Source organism: Anas platyrhynchos, chromosome 1 (assembly GCF_047663525.1).
Source record: "Anas platyrhynchos isolate ZD024472 breed Pekin duck chromosome 1, IASCAAS_PekinDuck_T2T, whole genome shotgun sequence".
NCBI lineage: Eukaryota > Metazoa > Chordata > Aves > Anseriformes > Anatidae > Anas > Anas platyrhynchos.
Window position 1 is genome coordinate 177,231,904 of NC_092587.1, and position 27,287 is coordinate 177,259,190.

Here is a 27,287-nt window from a genome sequence, read left to right on the forward strand (position 1 = left end):
CACAACTGTTCTTCTGGCCCTTGGTATTGTAGGAGCGCATCCTTCAGAGGCTCCTGCTTTGTTCCCTGTAATGTCAGTGTGAGGCATCCCTTCACCCTCTGGCTTTGACAGCGTCATCTGAATGAACTCATCTCAGGACAAACGCCGCTTTCTGGTGGAATTTATCTGCTGGCTGACTGGCACAGGCAGCAGCGTGTGACCACTGCTGCCTGGATGCTTGGAGCCTGCTAAAAGGCTTTGGCCCTTTGGATTGTCTATCTTGGGAAATGCAGTGAATGCCAAGGCAGTTGGCCAGGCATTTATTCTTTCTTTCTTTTTCTTTTTTTTATTTTTTGCACAACAATCACACCCTCAGCAGAGCTTATACTGGGCTGGGTGCTCTGCAACCAAAAACAACCCTCCCTTCCTCAAACTGTGCCTGTTTGGTGTCGGCGAAGTGATGTGGGTAGGAAAAGGAAGAAAGTTTTTGCCACTAACACCTTGTGGTCACTGCAGGAAACTCCAGCCTTGTGCCTGCGAATGCTGCTTTCTCCTGCCCTCACATATTTTTAGCCTTATTGAACCCTAAAACCAAGCCAACACCCTACAGCAAACAAGATCTTGGTAATGAAGGTCTCAGAATACAATATGAGCTCCACCTGTCCAGCTGATCAGCTGAAGGAGGAGGGAAACCATCTCCTCCCTCAGTGATCGGTGTGGTAACCTTCAGTGTAATCCCCCTGATGGAACTGCAAGCCATCAGCTGTTTTCAGCTGGGGCGGGCCTGGTGTTACAAGGACTCGATGTACAGGTAAAAGGAGCTTTATTTTCATTGCCGAGTGCCAGACTTATCCCCTTGATGAAGGAAAAGTGGATCTGAAGCGCTCATGTAACCACTGCATGTCTTGAGGTCTTTGTTCCAGTACTTCATGCAGGTAGAAGATGAAACGCGAGAAGTGATATCACTGAGGCACTGCCAAAACTACTGCAAAATTGCCTCTATTTTGGCGAGCAGGCTACTGAGCTGAGTCTTTTTGGACTGCAGGAAGAGCTCCTCTTCGCTTTCGAGCCCTTTTAGCAGGTGGCTTGTCCTGGGGTCTTTCAGCTGCGAAGAGAGCCCGAGCAAAAAGAAGAGTGTCAATGCTGAAACCCCTGAGGGGAGGCTGTGTGGAAGAGCATCGCTTCGAACCCAACCTCTCATGCTTGCCCTCATCCCAGGAGGGTCAGAGGTGGGAAACCTGAGTGCCAACAAATGCCGAAGGATTTTTGGTTGTCCCTGTCCCCAGATGCCTGTTTCACGTGAAGTGAAATGCCGTTCAGATAAACTCAGGAGCATCGTGTTTGTATTGACGTTTATATTAAACGTTTTGAGAAGGGCGAGTGTCTCAAAATGAATTTGTGAGACGTGCTGTCCTCACCCGTCAGCGGCAGCGTTTCAATCTTGGCTAAATGCTTTCCCGAGGGGGAATTTCATTAAGATTCACACGGGCAGGAAATTCGCTTTTGAGCCAAACGGTGACTTTTTCACCTGAAAATCCGTGCCCCGGCCCCGTGCAGCAGCCCCAGGGCGAGGGGGCTCATCTCAGGCGGGCTGCTGCGGGCACGGCGAGCGCTCACCTTGAGCCGGGCCCCCACGTTGAAGCGGATGCAGTGGCTGTGGCTCGTGAACCACAGGTGGATCTGATCCTGGGACACAATCTTAAGGGTGAGGTGGCCGTTCAGTGTCGCGGCGATGGGCTGGAAAGGGGGGCCGTGCACGTGGCGGCTGAGGTCGTGCCAGCTCCAGTGCTTCTGGCTCCCCCCTGCCTGGTCAAAGCAGATCCCAGTGCGAGGGGTCAGGATGATCCTGGGGACAAACATGGGGTGAATCCAGAGCCAACAGCTTACCCCTGTCCTTAGTGCCACCTCTGAAAGCCCAGCATTAACTCATGCTGCTGCTTGGAAGAAACAGCGGGAATAAAAAAGGAAAAAAAAAGCTTTTTATAGATGCATGGGTGGTCGCTAACTCCATGTTGCCCTTAATTTATGGCTGCTGGGAGAGCTGTCATCGAGCCTGGGGCTCATGCTGATGGGAAGCAGTCCAAAAAGTGTGGTCCAGCGGGGTCGGGAGTGCCCTGGGGTGGAGGACAGGGCTTGGCTGAGGGGTGGGTGATGCTGCGGGGGATCACGACAGTGTTGAGCCATGAAAACCCGGCTGTGGTATGATGGATGAGAGAGCAATGTGGCTGCAGGCAGGACCTGCAGTGGTCTTTATCCCTGTGCTGTAATGGGACCGAGACCCCTCTGAGGACGTGTGGCCCTCTGGGCCTGTACCTACCAGCTCTGCCCGTCAGGGTGGAAGCAGACCCCGTGGCCGCGGCTCCCGAAGGCAGCCCTAACGCCCAGGCACCCGCTGTCCTCCAGGACGAGGTAGGTGAACCGGGCCTCCTCAGTGAAGGTGATCAGCACGGCCACGTTGCCCGACGGGTAGCTGGGAAGCGGTTAAGGAAAGGCAAGCCAGCCCCAAATCCAGAGGCAGGTTACCCCCGGGGAGGAGGAGAGCCACCGTGGTCCACCCCGAGGTACAGCTTTCCCCCCTACATGAGCTACGTTGGTTCTGGATGCTAAACCTGGCCGCTTCCATCTGGGAACAGGAGAAAGAAGGTCTGTCCATCGGAATAGCATCTCCTCACGGGGCCGGGGGATTGGCAGAGCTGCAGGAGCAAAACCAGGGTGGTGAGAGGCAGGGGAGCGGTGTGGGGACACCTGCCTGGATGCGTGGGGTGCGGGTGCCCCACACCATGCCTTCCTCTCCCCATGCCTGTACCAACCCCGAAACATCGTGCCCCGCAATCTCCACCTGGCCTTGATATTTCCATTTGCTTCCTTTTTAATTAAAGCCCTTTAAATAACCGAGGAAAGCTCATCCTTCAATCCCGTGTTTTCACGTTTCACATGCAAAGCTCGGCTCCTTTTATTTTATGTTATTAGCTGCTCCCCGATGATATAATTTGCCAGGAGCCCTCTTTCCATCAGACGCACGAGTAATTTATCCCGCAACGTCCTGACAAGTGAAACAGAAACATTTCTTTGCTGAGGGCTTAGCTCCAAGCACTGCAAAGGAGCTTTGGTGCTTTCTAATAGGAGTAAGAAGCATTACTGCTTGCTTCTCCTGGAACATAAAAAAGGAGAGCAGCTTGTTTTGCTTGAGCTTCTCCCCTTTAACATCATCATTAAGAGCAGCAGCTGATTATCAGGTGCAGAAAGGGGCCCTGCTTGGGTTTTGCCTCTCAGGGGGATTGGAGGGACCCATCCATGGCAGCTCCTGGGGACCTGAGCAGTGACTGATTTCATCCCAAGCTGTGGCACTCGTTAACAACCCAAAGGTGCACATTTTGGCTCTGCAAACTGGCTAAAGATCACCCCTTGGTTGTAAGGGACGGAGGGGAAGAGAAAAGCTACAAACTGACAATCTTGCGCCTGCTTTCATTTTTCAGGCTTTTTATGAGGCTAAAAAAGACAGGCAGTCCCAGGCAGGAGGATTTGCTGCCCCTATATTTCAGGAGGGGAGAGCAGTATAATGCGCTTCTATGTCGAAAATAAAAAAGCCAACAACATCGCTGATTGTGTGATAAATCACGGGCGGTTTTCTTGTATGCCTGCAGAAACTGCAGAAATGTTTTCTGGTTTGGGGAGGGAGAGGAGAGGCAGAAAGGGGAGAAGAGAAGGGCTGTGCTGAGGTGATGGGGGGCCCAGCAGCCACTCTCTGGCTGTTAAGTTGTTGGATTTGGCCTGGGACCAGCAGCTTTCCAAGGGGTTCCTAGCTCAGGACCCCACATCTATCCCCACCAGGAGGTTTGGATAGGGCAGCCTGGCTCGGAGAGTGAGAAGGATGAATGGCATGGAAGGGAGTAGAGCAGAGCTGAGGTTTCACTTGGGGTGGAGATGGCTGACTGGTGGCATTCAGCCTTCCAGCTGCACAGGATGGTCCCGGAGTAAAACATTTACACACGGACGTCATCCTTGTAAACCTCCAGGGATGCCAGGCTCAACTTTCCAGGTATGTCCCATCGCCGTGGTGCACTCACTGATCAACATTTCAACGTTTTGCTGAAGCAGCATCTTCCCCACATCTCATAAGTGGTATCTAAATGTGCTGTAAGTGGTGTCTAAATGCGCTTTACTGGAAAAGACACGACTCTTATGGGATACGAGCACACTCAACACCGTACAGTACTGTAATCCCTGCCTGAAAAGCACGGAGAAGAGCTCCAAGAGGCTACCCCCACCTTCAGGTGCTCCGCGACACAGTCACTGTCCAGCTCAAACAGGTCTTCTGGAGGGGCTGATGTTGGGCAGTGCCTTTCGGAAGTCTTTGGTTTGACGGTGTATTCACTTGGTTTTGAGAGTCTGAAAGAGATCCTGGTACCTGAAAAAAAAAAAAATTGGAAGGTTGGTGTTGAGGAAAATGAGGTAGGTCTGTTTCTTCAAGCTTTGTGTATTGGATTATTCGGAAAGGAGAGGGAATTGAGGGAAAGGTTGGGGAGTTTTTGCTTTGTTTGAGAAGAAACGAGTGGGAAGGGAAAATCTAGCCTAAATAGTGTGGGGTAGGGGCTGTGACACTGTAGGCTGGTTTTCCTAAGAGATGTGAGGGATCTTCTTGCTAGAAACATCTAACTGAGAATTACTTGTAGTGAAGGCTGGACTGGACATGAGCTAGCAAGGTTTTTCTGCACCTTCCTCTGTTCCTCTCATGTAGCTGACAGGCCTCACAGTCAGGGAATTGCATGGACCTGTGTTTTGAGTAACTATAAAGGTCCTTGATCTCTCCTCATTAGGATTACAGCACCTTTTACTACGTGAAGGGCTGCAATCCCTGCTTCTTCTCTGGGTGCCCTGAAGCTGCTGTGTGCTTCTGGCTCCAAATCCAGCCCAGTGATCACAGCAGCTCGCTAGCAAAGGTACTCACAGGAAACAAATCTCAGGTACTGCTGAAGTAGTTCCCTGTAGCTCCCAAAGCCTCCCTCATCCAACCTAAGATTAAAAGCAAAAAAACAAAAATAACAACGGGGGTTGAAAATAGGATCAAAGTGTTGGCTGATGTTACTACCCATAAAATCTAAGGGGAAAAAAAAAAGGTATCTTGTGATGTTATTTCAGGAGAAATGCCCATTTCCCTGTCTGGTGTGCGGGGAAGCTGCAGGTGATGGGTGAGGGCTTGCAGAGGTGAGGCCCAGCTCTGAGGACCTCCTGCTCACACCGCTCATCACACATGTAGCTGGCCCCCAAGCCTGGCTTCACCTACGTGCCATGCCCCTGACTGAATTACTCTTGTAATTCACATACACTGCTGCACCCTACAGACCCCACAGACAGCCCAAAAGGCTCAAATCCCACCCAGAGATGCCCTGTGTGGCATTCAGACCTTGTGTTGCCCTTCTGCACCTGAGGGGAATTTCAGCATGTGCTGCTGATCCCATGAAGACCTGCTGACACTTACAAGTCAGACCCCAGAGGACCAAAATGGTGTGAGAAAAGGGAAAATAGCGATGAGGGACAGATAACTCAAGAGATGTGGCCTGGTCCATGCCCTTTGTGGTGAGGTGCGTGTGCCCCAGCCGGTCTCTCTGATTCTCTTACTGTTGCAGCAGCTTCTCCTTGATGCTAGTCCGCAGCTCATCCTGCGAAGGCTTGGTATAAGGAGCAGCTTCCAACTCTTCCTCTGCCTCATCTTCGCTCACCAGGTCCTGGATGACGGTGTCAAACACCTTCCTGTAGCTCCGGCAGCAAAAGAGCTGTGGGGTGCAGCACCCGTCAGGAGCCGTGGGGCTGGCAACAGGCTCCTGGGAGGACCAGGAGCCCCCTCGCCCTTCAGCTCCCTCCACCCACTGGCTTCATCCCTTCCTCTCTGCCTCAGCCACGAGATGGTCGCTCTCTCTTTTGCCATGAAAAAAAATAAATGTTTATATGGCAGACGTCCTCACACCGTAGTGGTAGACTCACTTTTTCGTGAGGTTGTTCCTTCAGGTCAGCCACCGTTGGGATTGGCTTCTCAGGGGTGCTGCAGAAGGTGCACCTTGCAGGAGGCTCTTCAGTTACAGCAGTTTCCTCAGAGGACAAAGGAAATTCAGCATCAGGGTCATTTTTTATTTTTATTTTTTAAAAATGAATTGGGATTAAATCTAGACTGCTCCATAAAAGCAACCAAACCCCCTGCATTCAGCGTAACACCAAACCTCTTATTTTTTGTGCATATATATATATGAAAATATATATATAGTCAGGAAACTCAGGCTATATTTATTTATGTATGCTCCCAAATAAGTGCAGTTGTTACGTGCACTCTTCCCTTCCTAAGAGCTCAGTGGAAAAGTATTAATTGATTTTCATGTAAAAATGGGAACAACTTAATTTGCCTCTCTTTTAAGATCCTGTGAAGCACTGAGAAAGTGGAAAAGAAAAAAAAGAAGAGCAAAATGAAGCTCAAATGAGTTTTAAAAAGCAACTCCTGTTTCTTCTTTAAAAAACAAAACCCAGAGAGAATACACTAAAAAAATACAAGATGTGCTCCGTTTTTTAGGCAAACTTCAAGGGAAATGAGGATGTTTTCATTTTGGAAAGAAAAAAAAAACAAGAACTGCAAATCATTCATGATGGAAATATTTGTGATCAGCTCTTCTCCTGCCTCATAATTGCTCAAAAGTGGCTTAAGGTCTAGCTGCAGAGCACACCAAGCTTGCCTGGTTCTCCAGCAGCTGGTTGGCATTGGGTACCCTGCGTGAGAATTTGAGCCCCCAGATTTAACCTTGAACAAACAAGGGCTGAAGCCCCTTGCTATTTCTCTGGAGACACAGGGTCTTAGCACAGCCCAAGAGATATTTTGTTCCCCAGCAACTGCTGCCTGTTCTTTTCTTGCTTTGTCAACCTTTAGGACGGCCAAGTCTCTTAAAGGTGGGAGCTGCTGCACTTTTGAGCAATTTTTACTCTCTGAGAAGATATCAGAGAAGAAGCATTATCTTTCCTTTCCCCTTGAAAACCACTTGCAGCTCGAGGAGTGTCCTTTCTGAATGGCATCTCCCCAGAGTGGGCCAATCCTGTACCTCCTGGCTCTAGATACAGCCACGAGAACTCACCAGGGTTGGCAGGAGAGGGAAACGAGCCCCTCCGAAATCCCTGATAGCCAGATGGATCCACACTCAGTGTGACCCTGTGTCTCAGATGTGCACTGCCAGATAACAAAAAAAAAAGCAAAAAAACCAAACAAGCCACACCAAAAAAGTGCTTGTCACAGAAATTCCTGGTCCTCGTGCTAACCTCACCTCATCTGTGAGGAGGAGAGCTGCCGTCCCGTCATCCTCGTGCTCTTCTCCACCAGACAGTGGCTCCTCCTCTGACTCTGCCCTTGGACTTCCCTGGGCAAGCTCGAGAGGCTCACACACAGCTTTTTGCAGGGAAGAGCTGCTGGTTAGCTTTTATTTATCAGCACCCACGGCTCACAGATTTGTGTGCTGCACTTTTCTCAGATAAAGGCCTCACCATCCATTGTTTCCCTTCTGCCTCCTCTCTTGGGGCCCCAGGGCATTTGTGAGCTTATTTGTGCCAGGGCCCAGGAAAAAGGGCCACCATTGGGTCTCCTGTTGGTCCCATACAGTCTGGAGGAGGGGGCAGATGCATAATCCAGCAAGTAACATCACCCCCCCATCTCTTTGTGCAGCAGGGAGAGGGAGATGTGCACATCAGGCACATCCCCCTCCATTCCCAGTGCCATCCAAAAAGTTTGGGAGGCTGCGTTTCTACCCTCCCCTTGGGACCTGGCACTTCAAAATTCGGAGAGGAAGCTGCTCTCTTAGCCTAAACGCTGTCCCATGTGTTTTTAACATATTCAGAAGTAATCTCAAAATAGAGGTGGGCAGAGAGAGGAGAATTTTGCTGATGATATTCAGGGCGGCTGAGGCAACGAGCTGACTGTGAAGAGTCACAGAAAGACCCCCCTGGCACTGAGTAGAAGGGTAATAAAATCACAGGTAAAATCTGATGTAGATAAATGTAAAGTGATGCGCATGGGAAAAGACAATCCTAGCTTTACACACAAAATAATGGGCTCTGAGGTGGCTATTTCCACCTGGGAATGGAGTTTTCGGGTTATAATAGATAGCTCTATGCAAATGTCAGCTCGATGCTCAGCAGCAATCAAAAAAAGCAAACAGAAAGCTCGGAATTATTAGGGGTAGGGAGCAAAACAGAGGAAATCATTATGCTGCCGTATAAATCCATGGGCTCCCATCTCTTGAATGCTATTGTGCAGTCCTGATTCACCAATCTCAAATATGATACAGAAGAAATAGAAAAGCTACAGAGAAAGGCAATTGAGGATGATCAAAGGCATAAAAGGGCCTCCATTCAGGGAACGACTGAATAGATTAGGACTTTTTTATCCTGGAAGAAAAACGACTGCAGAAGAAATACGGCCGAGTTTTGTGATGGGAAGAGTGGCGTGACTGGGGAACAGCTGTTCACATCGTTCAGCGCTCTTCAAAAGAAAAGGACAATCACCAGAGAAAACCATCAAGTGGCAAGCTCAAAATAAACAGAAGCGATTCTTTTTAGCTGCCGTCCTCCCTGCCATGGGGTACGGTGGCTATTTAAAGTCTGCATTGGTTCAATAGGGTGGCAGCTGATCGATGGGAGAAGGATTCATCAAGGGCTATTAAACGCAGAGATGGTGTCTGCAGCGCAAGGAGCTCCCGAGTCCCAGCTCACCAGGGGATGAGAGGGTATTCTGGGAAGCATGCAAACAAATGCTGGCTCTATTTTTGTATTTCTTCCTGAGCATCTGCTGGCTCCTGTCCAGGGCAGGATGCTGGGCCAGGCGCACTTCTGGGCTCCTTGCAGTCATTCTTATGTTCATGCTGGGCCTCTAAGTCAAAGCAGCTTACATACAGCCCGAGGTGTCTTTGCTGCCTGACGTAGGAAAAGGGACCTCTGCAGACACCAGACTCGCACCATCTCCTCCCATGGCCAGCTCTGGGACCTAGGGAAGCCTGTCCAGTCCTCCTGGCCTGCAGGGACTTCAGGAGGCTGTGTCTCAGAACAAGGTATTTGGTGTCACTCAGCTCTCCTTCCCCTGTCCTGGCCCAGGTCATGTTGTTTTTTCTATAGTTCCAGGGTAGCACCCAAAGAAAACACCTCCTCTTCTGCTTGTTATGCGTGGTAACAAATGATGGGATAGCAAAAAAAAGCAAATACATATTGGATTGAATGTTTAGATTTCATTCACTCAGGCTTTCCCCTAGTAAATTAAAAAATAAAATAAAATAAAAACACTGGGAGACTTCAGTTGCACAACATATAAGAGCTTCTTCTGGCTGAAAACTCAGGCTGTTAATGACAGGGCCTCATATACATTCCCGTCCCTGTGCACCTTTCCAAGGTTGCCTTAAAACTCCTGCCTTGGCTCTTTACCAGCTGATGGATACGAGCCAGGAGCCTAACTTTGCCCCTCGTCTCCAGCCAGACATGAGGATGAGGGATAGTGGCTATTACAAGGTAATCACGCCCCGGGGGAAATTACTGAGCTCAAGTATCTCTGCTCCCCAGACCATGGTAATCTCCTTGCACTCAGCTAGCCCTTGGCAAAGCTTGTCAGGGCAGGCTGGCTTCTCACTCCCAGCATTTACCGGCCTGCCCCATTTCTGGAGGCGGCCGCATCTCCCGAGCAGCCTCGTGTTGACACTGCACGCTTCCTAATGTGGAGGTGAGGCTAATTTTCTGAAAACCTACCATTTTTTTACCTATAAAGCCTTATCTAAAGCAAATGTAAGGCTGAATTCTGTTCGTATTGACACCCGGGCTATTTTGCAGCAGCTCCGAAAGGAGTAATGATGATATACATTGAAACAGGAGGGCAATCAGACACCTGTCTGTTCGATTGATCTGCAGGAGAGGGAGCACAAAAAGCTCTATTACACACCCCGAAGAAAATAATCTGATGGTGATTGTTATGGGGGGGGAAAAAATAAAAATCTTGCCCCTAGATTTCCATTAGGAAGGAGTTCCTGCTGTGTTTGGCTCTGTATGGAGATGGAGGAAAGCTGAGGCCTGAAATGAGTGCAAACTGCAAGTGCGCAAGAGTAGAAAACCTCTTCCCCTTCCCCTTCCCCTTCCCCTTCCCCTTCCCCTTCCCCTTCCCCTTCCCCTTCCCCTTCCCCTTCCCCTTCCCCTTCCCCTTCCCCTTCCCCTTCCCCTTCCCCTTCCCCTTCCCCTTCCCCTTCCCCTTCCCCTTCCCCTTCCCCTTCCCCTTCCCCTTCCCCTTCCCCTTCCCCTTTTCCTTCCCCTTCCCCTTTCCTTTCCCCTTTCTGACTCCCCTTTTCACCCCCTCCTCCTCCTCAGTGTGCTGGCCCCATCCCAGCGGTGCTAGAGAGATCGTTTAGCCATGGAAAGGCTAACCCATAAATAATATTTGTCTATTTATTTATTTATGTGCGTTATGTATTATGTGATGTATTTTCATATTATAAATAATTTTTTCTTTATTCATCATTATTAAAACATAATGAATAAATAAAAGCCGGGCACCCCACAGCCATACACCTTGTGCCTAGGCTGCCCGTGCTGGCTCAGGTTCCTAACTCCCTTGATTGCCTTATTTTCATGTGGTTGTGCTGAATAATACATATTTCTCGGGAAGGAAAAGCAAGCATTTCTGTGCAGGGGGAAACTTGGCAGCTCTGAATACTGAGCAGCAGTTTCCTCAAAGCAGTAGGATTCAACCTGGTAATCAACACTATTAGCATTAAAAGGAACTGTCTAAATGTCAAGCCCGTTCAATACATAAGAGCTAACACACTTGGAAATAGCTTAGAATGGGGAATTAAAAGTTTTGCTGCTAATTATGTTTCTTATTTTGGATTTTCTGTCAATTCCAGCTCTTCCATTCAAATGAGACAATCATTTGCTGCCAAGACGAAGGAAATGAGATGGTCTGAAAGTGGAGTGCAGGCAAAGCTGTTCTTCCGTAGCAGAGCTAAAGGGGAACACAGTTCCTCTCACGAGCCCCTGGAAGCACCGTAAGGGTAGGGTCTGCAGACCCTTCGGTCAGAAGCATCCTTTCCTGGGGCACCGATCACCAGAAACACTCCTGAGGAGCACATCCCCGATGGCCAACCTCACTGCTATCTGCCCATAGCAGCTTCTGACCCAGCGTCATCTCAGCAGGATGGGGAAAACCAGCTGGAGGCAGCCTGGATGGTCTTATCTTCAATGCCCAGGTGTAGCACAAGCAGTCAGATGCCCCAACATCTCGACACCATCCAGCCCACCAGCTGTAGCAGCTCCTCCAGTACCTCTTGGTCCCATCAGAGTTGGGAGATGCCAGGAGATGCTGCAGGGTTTTGGAGGAAATCATTTTTCTGTGAAAGCCGCAGATCCATGAGCCCCAGGAACCCACACGTGATTCGGGCTTGTAAAAAAATGGAGGTATAGGATGATGTTTTACAGCCACGGCCTCCACGTTGTACTGCAGGATTTGGTCCTTGGCTCCGAGCCACAGAAACCAGCACTGGGGGAACATCATTTGGGTTAGGGGGGAAAAAAAAAGAGGATAGCTGGATCCTGCAGGGCTGAATCTGGCCATAAGAGGGGAAGGGGAGGAGGGAGAGCTCCTCAGCAGAAGCAGGGGGTGCAGCTTGCTGGAGGCAGGTTTTCCAGCAGGTTTAGGAACCAGCGCTGGCTTTAACAATTGACCCAGCTCCTCCAGAGCCAGCCACCTGCAGCGCTGTGCGGGTGGAAGCGGCTCGCCCACGCCTGGTGCTTTGATGCAGTAATGACACGTAACTGATACTGATGGCAGGGGCTAATCCGCTCTGCCCTGTAATGTCCCCAGTCAATCATGCAATATCCCGTTATTGGGAAAACTCATTTTTGCCCCTCCGATGGTAATCAGCGTATGCCCTGAAGCACGAGGCTTGATAGCCCGCGTAATTTGCAACCCAGCTCAGTGTAACTGCGGATGTTAATCCTATTTATATGAACGGCTGACAAGCCACCGTAGGGATGGGGGGATGAGCTGCGGCGTGGGGGGAGTCTTCCAGGCATCCTCCTGCAGATTTCAAGCTGCTGCACCCCACTGATAGGAGATGGGGAGGCTTGGGGTGGGCAAAGGGGAGGAGGGAGGCCAGGCAGCAGCTCTGCTGTGGTGCCTCGTGGATTGCTTGGCACCCAGCGCTGGAGCAGACCTCATGCTGAGTGCAGAAATGTGTGCCAGAGCCAGTGGCACTGTTGTGAAAATGAAAACATCCAAATAAATACATTAAAAAAAAAAAAAAAGGGAAACAGACCAGCAAGATTCTCCTCTTTCTGCCCTTTCCCCTTTTCTCCCCCATGCAAGTGCTTTTTATCCTGAGCAGAAAGGAAGTGCTTTGCTGTCCCAGCTCTTTCTTTCACAGCCTTTCAGGACTGCAGACACCCAGACAGATGAAGAAAAGAGGAGTTATGTTTTCTGCTACATTTTGCCACCTTTCAGCCAACTTTCAATGAACAACAACCAAAATCATCTTGCTGAGCCTATCCCCCCTGGCTCTCTGGCATCAGGCTCTCTGCTTTTCAGCTTCCACTTGGCTTTCCAGATCAACTTCTTCTCTCCTTGGTTTTGCTTCTTTAGTTTATATCCACCTTCTCCTTCAATGTCTCTCCTGCTTTTCCACCTTCCTTCCCCACTTATCTCCTAACCCCGTTCTTGTTTTCCTCTGCTCCTGGGGTCCTTCCTCCTGAGTTTTCCATTCATCCCTCCACAGCTATTGATATTGTTTTACTTCTCTGATCCCGTATTTCTTGTTCTCTTTCTCAGATTCCCACTTTTCCTTTTTTCATCCCATTTCCCATGTGTTTTCTTCCTCAAAAACATTTTCTTCCCTTTTGTGGTCTCTGACACCCCTTGCCCCACTCAGCTGAGGTGGGTCAGAACTGGAACCCATTAAAAATTGGGAGGAAGACCATGTGAGGGAGAGGGCCGAGACCCCCCAGTCTAAGGCTGGTGCTGCCAGGCAATTGCCTGACCCTTTTCTAGAGGCTACCTCCAGTATTCTGACAAAAATTTGCATTTCCCCTCCTCATTTTTATTACAGCTGCATCCAGCATCGCCAGTCCTCTGTTCCCACCAACCATTGCTAACCCCTGAGCCGTGGTGGCAAAAGCAGGACTTCAATGGTTTGGCCATCCTCAAGAGCAAAATAATTTCTAGTTTAGCTACGGGCCATCGCCAATGGCAGATCTTGAAAGCTCAGATTAATCTCGTGGCTGCTGTGATTAAGCGAAAGGTCTGACTGTACCTTGCTCACCCATCTCTGCTTGGTTATCTTCCTCTCCTTCCTCAGCTCCTGCCTCTTCCTCGGTTTCAGCTGGCTCCTTGCTGTCTTCTGCCTCTGAGCACACCTCGGTGTCCCTGAGGAGCACCACCACATCTGGAGGGAAGAGCAGAAATTCCCACAAGGTGAGGACACAGTGTTGCTGTGACTTCCACGGGGAGCCATGTGGAGTACGGATCCCGTATCTCCAAATTCTGCTGCATTTCTGTGCCTATCAGCTGCCCAGATGCCACCACACTGTGCCCCGAACCATCGCCTGGCCATGAGCACGGCCTGCAGCCTCCTTTGCTGATGACTCTGCTTGGCAGGGAAATGTCAAGGCAAAGAGACCCTTGGAGGCCCTGGGAGGAGGCAACAAAAGGGGGAATGAGATGGGGACTCAAGTACTTGTTCACTTATAAAATGTCTGGAAAATGTATTTCCTCACCTTGCCAGGGTGTATCAACACCTAAATACATTACACATCCCACTTGCTGTGGTTCCAGCTGCAGGGCACAAGGACAGCACTGAGGTTGTCTGGTAATATTTTAATTGCATCCCTTAATATACATGGAAAGGCACAGATGAGCATCTGAGCGTGTTTGCTGCTTTCTTTTGGGCCTGAGAAAGAGCAGTTGCAGCCAAAACCACATTTTCCACCCCAGCTGTATACTACAATTGGTCTAATAAAAACGAATTTCATTTGCCTACAAAAGAAAAATCACTGTTCTGGGCATTTTACAGCAGTAAAGCACGCTGTTTGCTATTCCTGGCCTCCTGTGAAAGGACAGCTCTTGCTGCCTCTGTGAGTGGATGCACGAGACGCACGTTACAGCCAAGCGAGCACTGCTGTAGGAGCCTTCACGTGGTAGTTTTCTAGGCTTGATCCTCCATGCACTTAAATTGATTTTATGGTCATGGTCCTCCCGGGACGCAGGGCCAGCTGCTTCAGGTTTTCGCCAGTTTAAGTAAGATTAGGTCGGGATGCACACGCCAGCAAGTAGCATTTGCTTCCCTCTGTGGTCCTTTAGCATCCGTGTGCAGGCAGGGGTTACGGTCTAAAAAGGTGTAAAAACCAGAACCTGCATCTTCTGTGGACTTGGGGCTGCTCCTGCCGCTGACAGCCCCGGAGCTCTCTCCTCCTATTACTGAAACAGCCTAAACATCATGTTTTAGTTATAAAGTGAGTTTAGTGGGTGGAAGGGTGGGAGGGGAAGGGGGATTAAATTTACTGCTTCTGTGACTACAGATCTGAAATAAATCTCCGATTCAATGATAGATCAATAACACCCAGATTGGGTTTAAATTATTAATAAACTATGAGAAATGAGGATAATTATTCTATGAGTCACAGCTCTCTAATGCACTGCACATTTTTTTTTTCCCCGAGACATCTGCATTGAAGCACGACCTGCCTATCTCTTGGCAGCAAGCTGTAGCCAAGAAGCGAGTGCCTTTTGTTTTGCTAGCTAAGCATTAACAAGCCCTCGCGGGCTGAGGCAGATTGGTGACAAAGCAGGGCTTCTTTTATGGATAAGCACGTAGACCAGGAGCCCCTAAAACATTTGGGTGCTTGGCATGCCCCTGGAAATCAAAGCAACCCCAGCTCTTGAGTGTCCTACTGAATGTGGATGGCTGGAGATGGAGGAGTTGCATTAGCCTAAAAGGGGATTGCTGCCCTTGAAAAGTGACCTTGGGCTGCTGCAGAAAGTGTGTGCTGGTGGTGACCAGGGTGAGAGCAACCCCTGGCTGCAGGAGGCATGGACCAGAGGGACGGCTTTTGCACGTTGCTGGTAGCCCACAAGGGCAGCAACCTTTCAGCTTCACTTCAAGTGAAGTTCAGTTCAACCTTGGTGCAAAGAGAGAGGATTGATTGATCAGCCCGAGGAGTCCTGTGGAGATCAAGAGGCTGAAAACTGGAATATGGCCCCATTCTGGGTCAGGAACATCCCTGTTGACTGAACCAACTCACAGTGTGGGCTGGAGAAGCAGAGCACCCCTGGATGTCCTCCCACATCAGCACCCTTCAGCTCCAGCACCACAGCTTGTGGTGGTGACAGAGGACAAACCCAGCATCGGGGCAGTCCCAGACCTAAGCACCAGCACCATCTCCTTGAGGAGGATTCCCCCAACTCACCACAAAGCCAGCTTTTCCCTGTGCCTTGGCAGAGTGGGCTGGGGGTTTAGGGGCTCAGCGCGCTCTTGCTGGTGCTCATCAGCCGCGGTGCCACCAGCTGAGGTGCTGAGCGTGGTTTACCACTGGGTGCTCACTGGTGTCTACGTGAAACCCCTAATAATGTGGAAAGCCAAGCAAAGCTGGATCTAAGGAGAAACGCCGCAGGGCATTTTGAGCCTTAATGACAGGAAGGGAACAGAACTTAGGATATCGGTAATGAGAGGCATTTATCCTTGTCAAAGTGCTCCAACTGCATCAGAATTTCCGCTGAACAAAACTTATTTCTGAATAATATTATTTTTAAAGCGAGCTGATGCCAAAAAGCCGCTTTCCAAAGCAAAGCCACAATTCTGGAGTACTCGGGACGTCGGGGAAGGTCGCTTCAAATGAACTCACCGTCCTCCCCGGCAGCCAGGGGCTCATCTGAATAGCTCCACTCCGTCTGGGTCATCTCGTCCTCCACCTCGTGCCTTCTGCTATGGTCACTGCAAAGAGGTGACACCGGGTGGGATGCTCGTGGGCAGTTCATGGCCACAGGGGAAGAGGGCTTTGGGGCTTAGGCAAGGATTCCCAGCAGTGACTCATGGTGGCTTCATGTAACACCAGTCCTAGAGCCCCTGCTTTGCTCATCTTGCCTTGCACGGTTCTGCAAACAGCATTAGGCTGGCATGGTCCACCATGCAGCATGGTTTTTGGGCCACCTGGGGTATGGGAAGCAGGACTTGTCCCTTGTCACAGCATGTCCACCACAAATGGTGCTTTTTTTTTTTTTTCCTTTTTTTTCTTTTTTTTTTCTGAAGTTGTCTGGCATGAAAATGCCAGAAATGTCTGTATGAAACCATTTTGAGGTTATGACACAGAGATATCAAGGTGTCTGTGCAAAGCAGGGAGAATTTTGTGATTGCCTCTGATCTGCTAATTCAAAGATGCCTGTGGCCTCAGCAAATGGAAAAAAAAAAAAAAAAGCATGGGAAAAAAAATAAAGGATGCTGAACAACCTGTGATTGGGGCCTGACTCAGACTGAATCAGAGAGGGAGCGAAGAGCTTTTGATAATTTTGTTTATCTGTATTAGTAACTCAAGGAAGCCGTTACAGACTTCTGCTTTTTTACTAGTGACCTAAAAAACTTAAAGTTTTTTTGGGTATGGCATCTGTGGGTGAAAACCTGAGGGTATCCTGGAGAGCAGCAATGCTCTGGTGCTTCCATCGCTGTCCCTCCCTGAAATGCTCTCATTTCCTCTTTACATGCGAGGGGCAGAGGGCCACAATCTTGGAAACCCAGGGACTAATCCTCCTTCATGTTGCAGTGGGGAATTTATGACCCTGTGATGACAAAACCTAGCTGTGTGCTCATCCAGCAATACAACAAGCCTTCCCTTAGCTGCTTATATCCCTTTTCCCATGGTGCCAAGCATACGTGGTGATGTCATTAAGGAAAAAAGCCCAAACATCAGTCAATTAGTAACAGAAGGAACATTATCAATGGCACCCAGCTCATTGGTGATATTACCAAAAACTCTAGAGATGCTCTCAGTGTCCCTTTGAACACAGCAGACATTGATGGGCCCACAGACAACCATTGGGACAGGCATCGCTTCCAGTTTATTAAGAGGAGAGGCAGAGCAGCGGCTGCAGGGCTGTGGGTGTCTCAGGCATCCTGTAAATCTCCAGCTGTTTGGTGTTCCTGCTGCCAGCCCACGTACGGCATAAATACAGCCTCACCTGGCTGCGCAATACAGAAAAATTGCTACCAATTACTCTCCTTACTTGGACTCCCTTGGCTTAGAGCCAGTGAGACGAGCTGATGGGGAATCTGTCGCCGGTGCTGGAGGGGAGAGAAAATGGTTCATCTTAAAAAGAAATCATCTTTTTGTGTAGAACAGCAGGGATTTTCTTTCCCTTTTTCTTTTCTTTTTTTTTTTCTTTTCTTCTTTTTCTTGAGATTTCTTGCCATTTCATTATTTTGTATTTCAGATAAAACCTCCCCCACCTTAACGAGGAACATTTTTCCCCTATTGCTTTTAGAGGTGTAATAAATTGCAGGCGAGCCAAGAAAAAAGCTCCCGAAGAATGAGCCTTAAAAAGTGGCTGGCGACTGAGGGCAGGCTTTGCAGAGGAAGAGACAAGAGTTACAAGCTAATTCCCTCCACCTTCCCCTGCAGATTTCATCTTGCAAACAACTGCATGCAACCTCAGTGCCAAAATCCCAAGGGGTGTTATTTCCAAAAAAATCAGGAAAGCCTGAGGGAGAGATTTGGGGCAGGCATTTGGAGGAGGTGGTGGGAGAGGAGAAGCACCCATTGGCATATGGAGGCTGGGGAAAGGACATGGATGTGGAGGCATTTGGGGAGGGTGACAGGTATGGGTGCTGTGCAGTGGGGTGGCAGAAGAGGTGGTGGAGAAGAAAACGTGGAGAAATAAGGGATGTGGGTAAAAGAGAGGCACGGCTGTGAATTGCTGCGCTGTATAAAGTCTTGAAGACATATTAACTGTTCACTCTAGATCCTATTGAGGCATTCCCAGCTACATTGGATTTTCCTTGGTACGCGTTTCTAAATAATGGTCCTCTACCAAAACCAGCTGAAAGAAACCTCTTATTTCACCTGAATTTTAAATTCCACTTTTAAAATCTGTGGAAATCCACCAAGAGGTTTCCTGGGAGAGCCCTGCAAGAAGTTTCTGCACCTATCTGCTCCCAGTCCCTCGTGGCTGCTATTTCAGATCCTTTGACGTTTGCAGGAGCAGGTTTATCCACCAGGATGCTGCTCACGTGCATGCCCGCTAAGAACACTTGGTTTCTGTGAGGAAAGCTCTTCAAAAGAAATAAACCTTACGTGTGCAAGCAGTCAGTTGTTCTCATTCTCGGGGGCAGGAAAATTTGCATTGAAAAAAAAAAAAAATGCAGAAGTGAGCAGAAAACATTTCCGTTGGCCAACCCCCAAGGAGGAGCGATGCGTGAATTCTCTAGGAAACTGCTGACCCTTTACGTGAAGGGTTAGCCCGGCTCTTTCATGCCAGCTGTGCATTTCTGGCTGTGCGAGGGGCTGTCCCACAAGTAGGCGGAATGCACGGTCACAGAGTGTTCAAAGAAATATGGAAAAAAGGCCAAACTTTCATCTAAAAACCTTGCTTAGGATGAGGCTAAGCTGCCTGGCTTGGATCCCAGTTCAGCACCCAGTTCCTGCGCACAGCCACAAGACACCTCCTGGCTTGCAAGGAGAGATGGGCTGTGTCACTGCAGTCAAAATAAGGACAAATTCTTCCCATCTTTTAACAATCTTTTTTTTTTTTTTTCTTATAATTTTTTTTTTTTCTTTTTCCTTTCCATGGATTAACCACATTTCTGTCTCTCTTATCTGCCTCCAAACACTAGTTAGATTACTTAATGAGCTGTAAAATATTATTAAAGGCATGGCGTATGGAAAAATAACAACAAACTGTAAACATAGCTTGAGATATCTAGCGAGAGACAGTTGTCTAATACACATTTGCTGGCATATGCATGCAACAGAGCAACCGTGACTGCTCCAGGCAAACCTAAACCATGGTATTTTGAACACCTTGGGCACTCTGAACACATTGTTTACTAAAATGGATGTGTGGGTTTTCCAGTTGCACCTAGAGCAGTGTTTTCCATTTGTGATGAGCTGCCCAAAGGCTGCTGTTAACAATACCTGTTAATAGCTTACCTTTCTTTGAAATTACTGCAGAAGTCTTCCAGCAAACATCGTTGTTATTTTCTCTCCATTTTTGTGGAAAGGATGAGGAGGCTCCTTCAGGCTCTTCTTTCCAGACAAGATCTGTGCTGGTTTTCCTACTTTTCTCTTTGCTGGAGAGAGCAAGATTACTCTGCTTAATATAATCTTGTATTTTCTTGTTATTGAAGGCCTCTTTAGAAGTTGCATACTCCTTTTCCAACCTTTTTACATTTTCCACTGTGAGAGCAGAGCTGGAATCTGATGAAACGGTCCCAGGGGGAAATATTTTTGGTGGGGACTGGTTACTGCCAGACCGTGACAGCTTGCGTCCATTAGACATATCTGCAATGCATTAAGGAGATGAGACTCTTCAGCAACAGGCAAAGTCAATTCATCATTCTGGTAACAAAGAAAGAAAGAAGAGAGAAATCCCATTAGTCATTTACTCCTGACGGGCGTATTGATTGATGTAGTTAAAATGTTCACACTAAGATAACCTTATTAGATTGAAAATCACTTTCTTTTCAAGAGGATCTACTAGGGCCACAATTCAACAAAGCACTTAAACGAATACCTGGTATTAAGGGTGGGCTGAAGTCCCATTGGTGGAATTTTGTTAAACAGATTCCACACACCACTTAAACACCAAAGCTTAAGACACTTAAAAAAGCCCAAACAGGCCACAGATTGTCTGCCTCTGCTCAGAGAGACCCAACAGTGAGCAACCAGACACCTTGTGTCGTAACACTCAATGGCACCCTCGTCCCCACTAAGGCTGCACTAAAGATTGCATCAGTGATTTTGTTATTAACCCAGTTTGCTTTGGCTGTAAAATGCTCTACGGCTGAAACTTACCATGGGCAGGCTGGAACGGAGCCCATTTTATACTCATTACCTGTTATCAGACAAATTGTTTTCAATATTTTATGCTACACACTGATGAAGAAAACAAGCAAAAAAAAACAAGGCAAAACAAACACAAACAAAAACATACAATGGAATCTATTGACTCTGTTTATTTGGACCTGCTGGTGGCCATCTGACCATGCCAATTAAATAAAGGCAAACAAGAGCAACTCCCAAAGGACTCGCAGTGAATAAACCCAGTGTAAATGCCACATGATTTTTGTTATTGCATTATTCCGTATAGTTGTGTGTGTCTGAGACATAAACTAGTTATAAAAAGCGACTCGCCCTGCTGTTCGCAATATCTGGTTAATTGTGTCTGCATCTTCCCTTCATCCACTCGGCCTGTTTAATGTCAAAAGAGAAAGGAGGGAAAAATAATAAGGTTAGTTTGGCGGCACTAGTGCTTCGCAACCTCCCCTTCGCCTGCTCACTTCTCCCTTCCATTTCCCATTGGGAATGATGCTCCTCTGCTCGCCACGACTGCCAAGACAGCTGTTTCCAGCTGTTTTACAGATGCAGGAGGCCCACAGCCTTCCTGTGACCTGGGTGTCAGCTTTGGGGCACCCATCTGGATCACTTCCAGACTATGCAGCCCTCTACATCCATGTGGGCAGAGTGCTCAGGGGACCCTTCAGTTGGACCAGAATTTTGCCTCTTGGTTGGGCTTCTCTGGTGGGAATCACACCAGGAGGTACATCTCACTATGTGGACACCTGGTGAAGATCACTAAGTCGAGTCCTCTGCATTTGCCTTTCAAAGAGCAGCACCATGTGGAGGGGTGTCTGTCTGGGAAGGTTGTGGAGTCTGCATTATTGGAAATTTCTAGGAAGAGACTAGACAAATGCCAAGGAAAACAGTGCAGCACCATTGACAGTGCAGACATTGATGAGGTGGGGTCACAGTCAACTTTGTTTTTGAGAACAAATTCTTCACTGTGAGGGTGGTGAGGCCCTGGCACAGGTTGCCCAGAGAAGCTGTGGATGCCCCATCCCTGCAGGTGTTCAAGGCCAGGATGTATGGGGCTTTGGGCAACCTGGGCTGGTGGGAGGTGTCCCTTCACTTTATCAGAATTCCTTTTATCAGTTAAACTTATAAATCTTATTAGAGAATGTATCTTTTGTCCAACCAGCTCACTGATTTCTTCTAACTGCATATTGGTTCACACTAAGGTTTTTCTTTAATTCTCCTCTTATCCTTCTCTCAGGATATATTTGATCAGTTGTCTAGAACTTTTCTTCTGATCCAGGACATCCAAAAAGCAATACCAATGGTGCAGGGAGACCACCCAGGTTTTTCTTTTAGTACTATTTGATCTGGGCTACCTGTCTACATCTGCTGATTTTAAAGCATCTAGCTTTATTAGTGGCAGACTAACTCTTCTTCCTTCATTGCTGGGACAGGAAATATCTCATTATCATACCATCTAGTTACACTGTTTGATTTTCAACTTCTTAGAGAACCAGCTTTTTTGGAAACGTCTGTTATTTCTGCATTTTATGACCAATACTATTATGTATATATTATATATTATATATCATTATATATTATATATATAATACTATATAGTTCTCTTGTAAGAAAGTTTTTATATTCCTTTGCTTCTTAACCATACTTTAAAGCTTTTCTGATGTCTGTAACATTACTGATCATTGCACTACTGTCCTTTTCCTTCTTTTGTCAAGTTTTCACGGTCACAAACCCACAGAACAAGTCAAGTTGGAAGGTGCCTCTGGAAATTGGCTGTCCAGATCCCTCCTCAAAGCAAGTCCACTAGATCAGGAGGCTTGGGGGTCTTTCTCAGTCAAATCATGAATATCTCCTAAGATGGGGATCCTACAGCCTTTCTGACTGCAGTACCTAACATGTCTTGGTGGCTCTTTGCTGCCCTTTCTCCAGTATGCCCATGTCTCTTCTACTGGGGAGCCCTGAACTGGACACAGCACTCCAGATGTGCCCCACCAGTGCCAAGCAAACAGTGATAATAATATCCCTCCACCTGGGGTTTGGAAGTCAAGGCACAGAATCACAGCATGTGGCTGAGGCTGCAAAGGAGCTCTGGGGGTCACCTGTCCCAAGCCCTGCTCAAGCAAGTTGCCTCATGTCAGATAAGGGCCAGTTTCAGCCAGCTCCAAAGGGACCTGCCACTGGTCAGAGCCAAGCCAAAAAGCAATGTTGTTTGTGCCACAATGAGGGCAGATTTAAGAAAGCGGGAAACAAAAAATCTGCTGCACAACAGCAGCTGGGAGAGAGGAGCAAGACCCAGCCCTGCAGCCCCCAGGTGGGTGCAGCAGGAGGGCAGGAGGTGCTCCAGGCAGGCAGCAGCAGTTCCCCTGCAGGCTGTGGAGAGGCCCCTGGTGGAGCAGGCTGTCCCCCTGCAGCCCATGGGTCCCACATGGAGCAGATCTCCACGCTGCAGCCCCCCCATGGGTGGAGGAGCCCCCGGTGGAGCAGGTGGATGTGGCCCGGAGGAGGCTGCGGCCCATGGAGAGCCCCCGCAGGAGCAGGCCCCAGGCTGGAGGATGCAGAAGAGGGTGAATGGGGGGAAGGTGTTTTTAGTTTGTTTTTCTGTTTCTCACTGCTCTAGCTTGTTAGTAACAGGTAATATATGTTATTAATCTCCCTGTGATGAGTCTGTTTTGTCTGTGATGACAATTGTTGAGTGATTTCCCTGTGTCCATTCAAATGGACTTTTTCTCCCTGTGTTGCTCAGCACCAAACTAAACAGCTAACCCTTTGATAATCTTATATCTAAACCTTCAGGCCAGACTGCCTCTGTGCTCATGCTGTACCTACAAGGCTGAGCTTTCACCCTCATTGGGATGGTCCTGCTGCATAATATGCATTACAGTAGTTTCTAGAAGACCCTCTCGTCGTTTTTGGCTCATCAAAGCTGTGTAGCTAACGGATCAGCAGTTTCACCACCACTGGTAGAAATGCAGTACTTGTAATGCTCATATTGAACTTTTCCAGGAAATTGAAGAGGATCAAATGAAGCATTTTATTGAATTCTAAAGAGGGTTGTTTTTTGTGCGTGTGTGCATGCTTGCTTTCATCAAAAGAAATGTTTGAAACAAAAAGCCCATGGCAAATTAGAGGGATGACATGCCACATTTTGAGAGTGCCAAAATTAAAAAATTCTGCTTTGGAACTTTGCCTCCTTCTCTCTATCATGAACCATTCTGGGATTTTGATATTAAGCCATCAGATTTTTCACTTGATCTGATACGTGCTTTCCTTACAAAACTAGCCTTTTTTTTTGCACAATGCAAATAAACATTTTCCCAGGTCTGACCAAATGCTACCACCACACAAAGAAGAGTGCTCTTGCTTCTGTGAGCTCAGAGTTCATGTATTAAATAGAAAAATCAGTCACATCAGAATGACAGGCTTAAAATCTAATAGATAAGCTGCCCATTACAATGCCACAGGAGATCGTCCACTAAGCATTCACAAACACATCTGCAGCAGAGCAACGCATCTCCTCCAAAACCATATCTGTCCATGACATCAGAGCTCTCCATAAAAAGCAAGTGAATTTAAAGCCACATTTATTGGCTATTTCCTCTCTGAAGCCTCACTTTCTGTATATCTCTTCTGTTCTCATAATAATATGCTGAAATCTAGTCAGAATATTTGAATCTTGGAGAAACAAAACACAGCTGAAGTAGCTGGAAGGCTAAGGGCTTGGGAGGCAATTTCCTCCGATTCATCAGGAGACAAAGGGAGAGTGATGATTTTGTTCCTGTTAATAAAAGCCAATTTGCCTTGCTGGCACAGTTGCCCCCAAATTTCATTTGCTCTTGCTTTCGTGCCCCACCTCAACCACAGCCCTGTGACCATGGCCCTTGGGTCGTGGTCCTCCTGGGTTTGAGTGCAAGGACCAGGGAAACATTGCCCAGCAATTTTGTTGATGAGACCCAGCATCCCTGGCCAGGTGCTGCAAGCACATGGTCAGAGATGATGCCTTCCCCACCAGATCACCCCTAGGGAAAAGGTATTATTTGTACGGCTGTAGCTCCCCAGACAGCTGCAGAAAGCACAGAGCACAATGCCATCAAATGAGGATTAAACTCAGTGCCGTACCAAGAAATGTCAACTAAATTAATTTCAGTCGTAAGCTCCCAGCACATGTCCCAGAAGGACTGCTGTGTACACAAGGCCAGAGAGACTTTCATGCACAAACGGTACGGGGGGATTTCCACTCTGCAGTGGGTCTGGAGAGAATACCGTGTAAATATGAGCTTGGTCAGCCTCTGCTTTGTTTGGTATCTCAGGGTATTTGTGCTTGCAGAGGGAATCTTGCTGACTACTTTCCTAATACAGTGCATAACAGAAACACATATTTAAAAGATGCACATATATATATTTAAGTATTCACGGGTTTTAACTAGAGAACAAGCCCACGAAAAGAAAGCAGAATGCGTTTCTGCCACTGCAGTTGTGTCCAGACTAGATCTCCAAATTCCATGTTATAACCACCACTTGTGCAGAGAAAACAATTTCCTAAAATTTTGGGCCCCTCGCTACAAGAAGGACATCGAGGTGCTTGAGCGGGTCCAAAGAAGGGCGACGAAGCTGGTGAGGGGCCTGGAGAGCAAGTCCTATGAGGAGCGGCTGAAGGAGCTGGGCTTGTTCAGCCTAGAGAAGAGGAGGCTCAGGGGTGACCTTATTGCTCTGTATAAGTACATTAAAGGAGGCTGTAGCGAGGTGGGGGTTGGCCTGTTCTCCCATGTGCCTGGCGACAGGACGAGGGGGAATGGGCTAAAGTTACGCCAGGGGAGTTTTAGGTTAGATGTTAGGAAGAATTTCTTTACTGAAAGGGTTGTGAGGCACTGGAACGGGCTGCCCAGGGAGGTGGTGGAGTCACCATCCCTGGAAGTCCTCAAAAGACGTTTAGATGTAGAGCTTAGGGATATGGTTTAGTGGGGACTGTTAGTGTTAGGTTAGAGGTTGGACTCGATGATCTTGAGGTCTCTTCCAACCTAGAAATTCTGTGATTCTGTGATTCTGTGATTCTGTAAAATAACTCCATCTTGCACTTTCAAAGACACTTGTAGAGTAATCATTTGCTGTAAATCACAGAGACAAATCTGGAGTAGGATCCTTTTGTGCAGCCCTGGCACCTATGGCACCCCATACATCCATAAATCCCAATGGGTCCGGCAGAGCTGGCTGTGCTCATCACAGCAGTGCACTGCCATCTCTCAGCCTCAAGGGTATAAAGACCAGACTACTCCAGTTGACCAGCACTCACCACCTGCAAATTAAGAGTTAAAGTCATTTATTCTGGTAAATTGGAAAAGAAACTTCTTGTCCTTTCCATTTGTAATATGTAGGTGCAAACAGCAACCCTGCTTAGGAGGGGCATGCAGAATCAGGCTATCAACTACTGGTGTTTTAAAATAAACCTGGTTTTATCAGATCCCATCATCTGGGCCACGAAACAGACAAGGCACATGCTGTACAGCTGAGGAGCTGAATATTCTCCAGCAAGCTTCCCTGTTCAGTGGGATAGCAATTACACGACACAGTAAAACGGTACAGCTCGTGTTGTAAATCGTGGTCATTAGTGCATATTCTGGGGTCTGTGTCACAAGAGATGGAAGAAGCCAGCTGAAATGAGAGCGAATGTACAGAAATCCTTCAGTAATGCTGCTCTGCAAGGGCAAGGACTTGTCCGACAGTGCCACGGGAGATTTGCTGTGCTGGGCTCGAGGCAGCGTGGAGCTGAAGTTACTGCTATCTGCAGTTTTGATTTCTAGCACTGCAGCGAGTTGTGGGCAGAAATGTTTTGTGCTGGTTTCTGCAGGCAGGACCTGACCCTCTCAACCACACAAAGGTCTTCTGCTGGCGGTGGCTTTAGCAGAGTCCCTCCTGCTTCACACTGAGCAATGCGTGAGGGAAGCCCAAGCAGCACTGCCTGCTGCCCTGCCCTTGGCAGAAGCCAGATATTTTAGGAGAGATCACAACACACTTCTTACGGGTGCCAAATCATACATAATTAATCCATCAGTCCCTAAGCAATAAGCTAGGGGTTGTAGTCACAACACAGCCAGTGAAACACCAATGGTGTAAATTTGCAGCAATATTGGCTAGCTGAATTTACTCCAGGTTTAGAGCAGGATAAATCACAGATGCACAGCCAGTCACGCTGTGGAAGAGCTAAGAAGCTATCTAATGCCTCCTCCCTCCCCTGACAGAATAAACTATACTTATGCTATTCAACTGAGCCTCTTTTTTATGCTGTGGCCTCCAAAGTATGCATCTGGAAATACAAGTGCTATGGTAATCTCGGGAAAAAACACATATATTCACAAACCTCTCTATTTATGTTACAAGTTCTGAAGCAGAAATTTATGAAAGCATAACCTAAAAAAAAAAAAAAAAACAAAAACAAAAACAAAAAAAAAACTACAAAGAGAAAGAGACAAATGAATGAGAAACTTATTTATGTAGAGATTGCAGAGAATCAGAAAGAAGCCAGGAGCTTCTTGACCCATCTGAGACAGTCATACCAAATCCCCTAAAATCTAGCCACTGCTCTAAACAGCCTGCACACTACCAGCAGGTGCCTTGGGAAGAGGTCACCTGCAAGACTGTGCTGACCCCATGTGCTGTTTGTAGGGTCTGCCAGCCCCAGGGTCTCACCTGCCTCCAGCTCTCACCAGGACCAGATCTGGGTGGGAGACAGGCATTTTTGTTTGTTTGTTTGTTTGCTTTTAAGGTATGTTATAATAGGGTTTGGCCCACAGTTGTTCCTAATTTCAACTCTGATTCCAGGGAGGGATGGGGAATGAAGAAGGAGGTCGGCTCCATATATCTCCCCTCTCCCATCCCACCTTCAAACCTGCCTGCAGGGGTTTGGTTTTCATCAGCTAGGTGAAAGGGAAAATGGGAGAAGAGCAACAAAACCAGGATCAACAAGGAAACAAGAAAGCATAAAGCAGCATCTGACAGTTGTGGCTGGGCAACCTGTAGTTTCCCTCAGTAAAACCCCAGGGGACAGGTTTACCTCTCTGGGCAGGAGCATCCAGGAGAGCAGAAGTGAAAACCACCCCTCTCCAGGCCAACCATGGGCAGGCAGAGACCCAGCGGTAGGGAGATGTCCAGGACAAGGACACCCCCCTGGCCCCTGGTGGCCCTGAGGGTTTGTGGTCTTCGGCCTCTTGTTGTCTCCTTGTCCTATTGTCCCCCTGTTCCATCGT

The 27,287-nt window shown here is 48.0% G+C and overlaps 1 protein-coding gene across 1 annotated transcript; it reads right to left on the reverse strand.

The window, feature by feature from the left end:
- Positions 1-936: 936 nt before the first annotated feature.
- ERICH6B (glutamate rich 6B) lies at positions 937-27,259 on the reverse strand. The gene is made up of 14 exons (XM_072032543.1): positions 27,095-27,259; positions 19,165-19,572; positions 17,243-17,300; positions 15,871-15,959; positions 13,284-13,415; positions 7,278-7,399; positions 5,962-6,066; positions 5,599-5,753; positions 4,928-4,992; positions 4,248-4,387; positions 2,584-2,672; positions 2,297-2,449; positions 1,597-1,825; positions 937-1,084 (listed from the first exon to the last, which is right to left on the reverse strand). The coding sequence occupies exons 2-14, from the start codon at positions 19,511-19,513 to the stop codon at positions 962-964; spliced, it is 1,809 nt and encodes a 602-aa protein (XP_071888644.1). The 5' UTR covers positions 19,514-19,572; positions 27,095-27,259; the 3' UTR covers positions 937-961.
- Between the last annotated feature and the right edge of the window lie 28 nt (positions 27,260-27,287).

Excerpts from the sequence above, each read along its gene's own strand:
- ERICH6B (XM_072032543.1), bottom strand. The coding sequence starts at position 19,513 with ATGTCTAATGGACGCAAGCTGTCACGGTCTGGCAGTAACCAGTCCCCA. Across the intron at positions 6,067-7,277 it reads CTCTCCTCCTCACAGATGAG|GAAACTGCTGTAACTGAAGA; the intron begins GTGAGGTTAGCA and ends TTGTCCTCTGAG. Across the intron at positions 4,993-5,598 it reads AAGGAGAAGCTGCTGCAACA|GTTGGATGAGGGAGGCTTTG; the intron begins GTAAGAGAATCA and ends TTTTAATCTTAG.